The sequence below is a fragment of the Curcuma longa genome, unplaced genomic scaffold (genome assembly GCF_044706935.1).
Source record: "Curcuma longa cultivar G26 ecotype Majalengka, Jawa Barat unplaced genomic scaffold, ITB_CL_G26_1.1 contig_21899, whole genome shotgun sequence".
NCBI lineage: Eukaryota > Viridiplantae > Streptophyta > Magnoliopsida > Zingiberales > Zingiberaceae > Curcuma > Curcuma longa.
The window spans coordinates 6183-10724 of record NW_027431764.1 but is presented as its reverse complement, the minus strand read 5'-3'; the positions used below and the strand labels follow the sequence as shown (position 1 = coordinate 10724).

Here is a 4542-nt window from a genome sequence, read left to right as displayed (position 1 = left end):
TTGACCATGACAGTATTTATTTATGAATTTGCAGGCATAGGATTTAAAAGTGTCTTTCTGATATCCAGTAAGCCCTATATCTTCAGCAATGGGTATCAAATATGCTTCAATGAGGAACCATCACCTGAATGCAACATAGGCTACATTGTACCTGAGTGGGTTGACGAGAACCCGAGCCTTTCTGACATACAAAATGTATATGGTCCTTTGGAAAGCCTTCCTACAACTATTATAATCTTGCCTTTGAAGATTGAAAAAGAATCAGCTGTGAAGCAACAATTATCAAATTTACATCCTGAGGTCCTACTTTTTCTTTCAAAAATTAGGCAACTATCTGTGAGTGTAGATAGTGATGATTCAAAGTGTAATACTGGCTGCAAGATCTCTATATCTGGTGAAGACAATTGCCAAACGAGGAGGACCTTCAGTGCAGAATCATACCCTCTCCATCTTATTGCTCAAATGGGCGACAAGGGAGATGAGGAACAATGCTGTTACTACATGTGGAAGCAAAGGTTCCCTGTAAAACAGGAATGCATTTCAAAGAAGAGGGCTGAAGTTGATGAATGGGTTATTACTCTGGCTTTTCCCTTTGGAAGGCGGTTGAATCGTGGGATGCGAAAGTCTAGTGTGTATTCCTTTCTTCCTACTGAGATGGAGACTGGTTTTCCATTTATAATCCAGGCAGATTTCCTTCTAGTTTCTTCAAGGGAATCGATACAGCTAAATAGCCCATGGAATGAAGGAATTCTTAGCTGTGTACCTTCTGCATTTATGAATGCTTTCACTACACTAATTACAGGAGCACATGAGGCACCCTCATTTTCCATTCCCTTCTTGTTCAATTTCATACCAGTGGAGGAATCACGTATCAAATTGCTAGATCCTGTGAGACTATCCATTAAAGAAAAAATCATTGCTGAGCATATAATACCATGTGAATTAAACAACTCACAAAAGATGTTCTGTAAGCCCAGCGAAATTAAGAGGCTTGTGCCTGCATTTTGGAGTGTTCTAATCAAAGCACAGAAGTCTGAGGATGATATACTTAACCTGCATTCACATGGAAGTCATATTGTGAACGCCTACTTGGATAATGATGACTATAATAATGTACTAGGATTTCTAGGAGTGGGCTATGTTGACCTAGCATGGTATGCATCATTCATTCAGGGTTCTGATCTTCCAAAGGGAATGCCTGATGATATTTATGTAGAGCTTTTGCATTTCATTGTTCAGAATTGGAACTCTTGCTTTATGGACTTACCTCTGTTAAGGTTTATTGATGCCACTGGTGGCATATCTTTGTTAAGTGTATCACAAGCAACAAATGGGTTTCAAAAGCTGTGTATTGCCAACGGGGATGAGATCATCACATGGCTTATCAACTGGAATCGGGAGTTCATATCTGTCTCAAAACTATATTTTATGCCGCAAACGACGCAAGTGTCTTTAAAAATGGCAAAATCAGGAGTAATGGATTGGCTCAGGAATTCTGTGAAGCTGCAGAGTTTAAGTCTTTATGACTATGGATCAATTGTGATCAAGTCACTAACTAGTAGCAAGCTTGTCATAGCCTTCACTCATTTTCTATATCATTCTTGTAAGTATAATTATGCTAGAGAATTGTACATAAACACATTGCTCTCTCAGTTGCCAATAGTAGATGAGTATGGAAAAGTGATTGTTCAAAGGACTGCAATCCTCAAGCCGGCCAGTATGAGCAAATGGGCAATATTAATTGGTTCAAATCCATGGAAGGCTGAGAAATATGTTGTATTGAGCAAGGAATATTTGGCCGCTGCCAATTTGGCAGGAAATGTAACATGTGAAGGGCAGATTCTTAAGTTCCTGCAAAAACATGGAATGGCCTCTGATGTTCCACAAGTTTATCCTCCAAATGCATCTTTCAGAACTGTTTATTCTCCTTTGACAAAAGAGAATGTTTTCTTATTACTTGAATGGATTAGGAATATAAGATCTCGTAGAACTAATGATAAACTGCAGAATTTTTTTAACTGCATTAAAACCGGAAGCTGGTTGAAGACATCTATTGGATACAAGCCACCTTCTGAGTCATTCTTGCCAAGCTCAGGTTGGGGAAGACTACTTCAGGTAGCATCAACACTTATTGACATACCATTAATCCAGAAAGATTTTTATGGTGAAAAGATAACAGAGTACATCGAAGAACTTAAAGAAATTGGAGTCAGATTTGATTTTATGGATGCATCAGAATATATTGGTAGCCATCTCAGGTCTGCAACAGCTGACTCGACCTTAACAAGATCAAATGTCTTTTCGCTGCTCAAGTTGGTCAGATATTTGGGAGAGGTAAGCTTGTCCCCTCAGTATCTAATTCAGAGCACCAGCACTGCAAGATGGCTAAAAACATCAGTTGGTTTCAGATTTCCATCAGAATCTATATTGCTTGATTCAGAATGGACACTTGCGTCGCATGTCAGTAATCTCCCCTTCATAGATGCTTGTTTCTATGGTGAGCAGATTGCTGATTACAAGACCGAGCTGCAGTTATTTGGTGTTTTAGTTGGATTCAAAAAAAATTATCAGATTGTGGTTGATAATTTCAAAATGCCTTCATGCTCTGTATCTGCTGATGCTGCCATTTTCATACTTGAGTGCGTACGAAATGCTATCATTCCTGATGATCTCTTCAGAAAGTTATCACAGATTAAATGGTTGAAGACCCAACTTGGCTATCAAAATCCAGGAGAGAGCATTCTCTTTGATCCCGAGTGGAGTTTGCAAAGGAATGACGGTCCCTTCATCGATGACATCTTCTATGGTTCTGAGATTACATCTCATAAAAATGAGCTTGAAGAAATTGGTGTATCTGTAGATGCCACTGAAGCATGCATGTTACTGGCACATCATATTAAGTGTCACTCCGATATTACTACAATCTCTAGAGTGTACCTGTTCCTGAATGAACATAAATGGGAGGCTGATGATAAAGCTGCAGAGTGGATTTGGATCCCAAGTGGTGGTGGAGAATGGGTGAGCTCCAACAGCTGCATACTACATGATGAGCTTGACCTGTTTGGTTCCCAACTCTTCATTTTGGATAAATACTATGACACAGCGCTTCTTGAATTCTTTTCGAGGGTTTTTGGGGTTCGACATGGTCCATTGCTCGATGACTACTGCAAGCTCTGGTCCTCGTGGGAAGTTTCAGCGCACCACATTACTGTGCAGCAATGCTCTGCTTTCTGGGTCTTCATTGTGGAGCACTGGAATAGAAACACAGAGACACTTCTGCTGCAAAGCATATCAAAATTACCAGTTCAAAGTAATGATCAGGTCATTCTCTCCAACAAACAAGATGTATTCATTCCTGATGATCTCTTGCTGAAGGAACTGTTCGACAAGGTTTCTGGAACAATCTTTGTCTGGTATCCTCAAGTTACCACTCCTGCCCTTTCTAGAGCAAATATGAACAAGATTTATAGCAGCATTGGTGTTCAATCAATTTCTGAGGCTGTAGAAAAGGATGAGTCTTTCAGGACCACTGGTTCTAGTGTTAGGGAAATCAATCAGAAATCTCTGACATCGAACAATGGATTGCTGAGGATTGTACTTGCTTTTCTTTCTGATACTGCACTTGATATAATTGCAAATGAAAGGCATCGTATTGTCAAATATTTGCTTGATTTAGGAGTCTTGGAAATTGATGAGCCTATTACAGTTAGCTATAAGCTGACACTATCCTCTGGAACAATTTTAGATTCAAAATCTAGCAGAATGTTCCATTGGGAGAAGGATAAAGCAAAGTTATTTTTAAAAAGAGATGGTAGAAGGAAGCGAAAGAGGCACAACATTGAATATGCAACAGATTTTGCAGATGTGATAGCAAAGGGCTTATTGTTTGAAATGCCTGACCAGATTTCTTCACTCGCTGAGCTCATTAGGCTTGGTTGCTTGTTGGACTTTGAGGAAGATGCAGTGGACTACTTGTTGAAGATCAAAAATCTCCATTTGTATCCTGAAGACGAAGAGTTTCTATCATCTATATCATCCACCAAGGTTCAATTTACTATCTACTAATACATTCTTGTTTTGAGCTAGTAAAATCTTCTCATGAGTTTCAAACTCTTGTAAACTCATTGTTAATAAACTCACTCTTATATACTGCAGAATGCAAGATTGAAGCTGAAGAAAGTGCCAAAGTCGACGACTAATTAATGCTCATCTGCACTGCTATTTGGAATCCTTATGTTAGTTTTTTGCTTTCCAACATCGTTTTGGCGAAGAATTTTGAAGTTTCATAAGGTGCTTGGATGTCCATGCAGTTGTAGTTAATTGCAATGTTAAGTTTAAAAGTACTATTGTAGGTTTTCAGACTTTAGTATACTTATCATCACTATTTCGTGATCTTCCACTTGGTGAAAACTTTGCTTGGATTTTGTTTATCTAATTGCTTGCTTGAATCAGTCTTTATTTTAGTGGTTCTGTTGGACCCTAGTGTAGGTTTCCACACTTTAACATCATTTATTAAGACTATAGTATGATATTTTTTATATA

At 38.6% G+C, this 4542-nt stretch overlaps 1 protein-coding gene across 1 annotated transcript; it reads left to right on the top strand.

Moving 5' to 3' along the window:
- The first annotated feature begins 6 nt into the window (after positions 1-6).
- Positions 7-4203, top strand: LOC141817783 (uncharacterized). The gene is made up of 2 exons (XM_074705408.1): positions 7-4044; positions 4156-4203. Exons 1-2 carry the CDS (start codon positions 7-9, stop codon positions 4201-4203), a joined length of 4086 nt encoding a protein of 1361 aa, XP_074561509.1.
- The last annotated feature ends 339 nt before the right edge of the window (positions 4204-4542 follow it).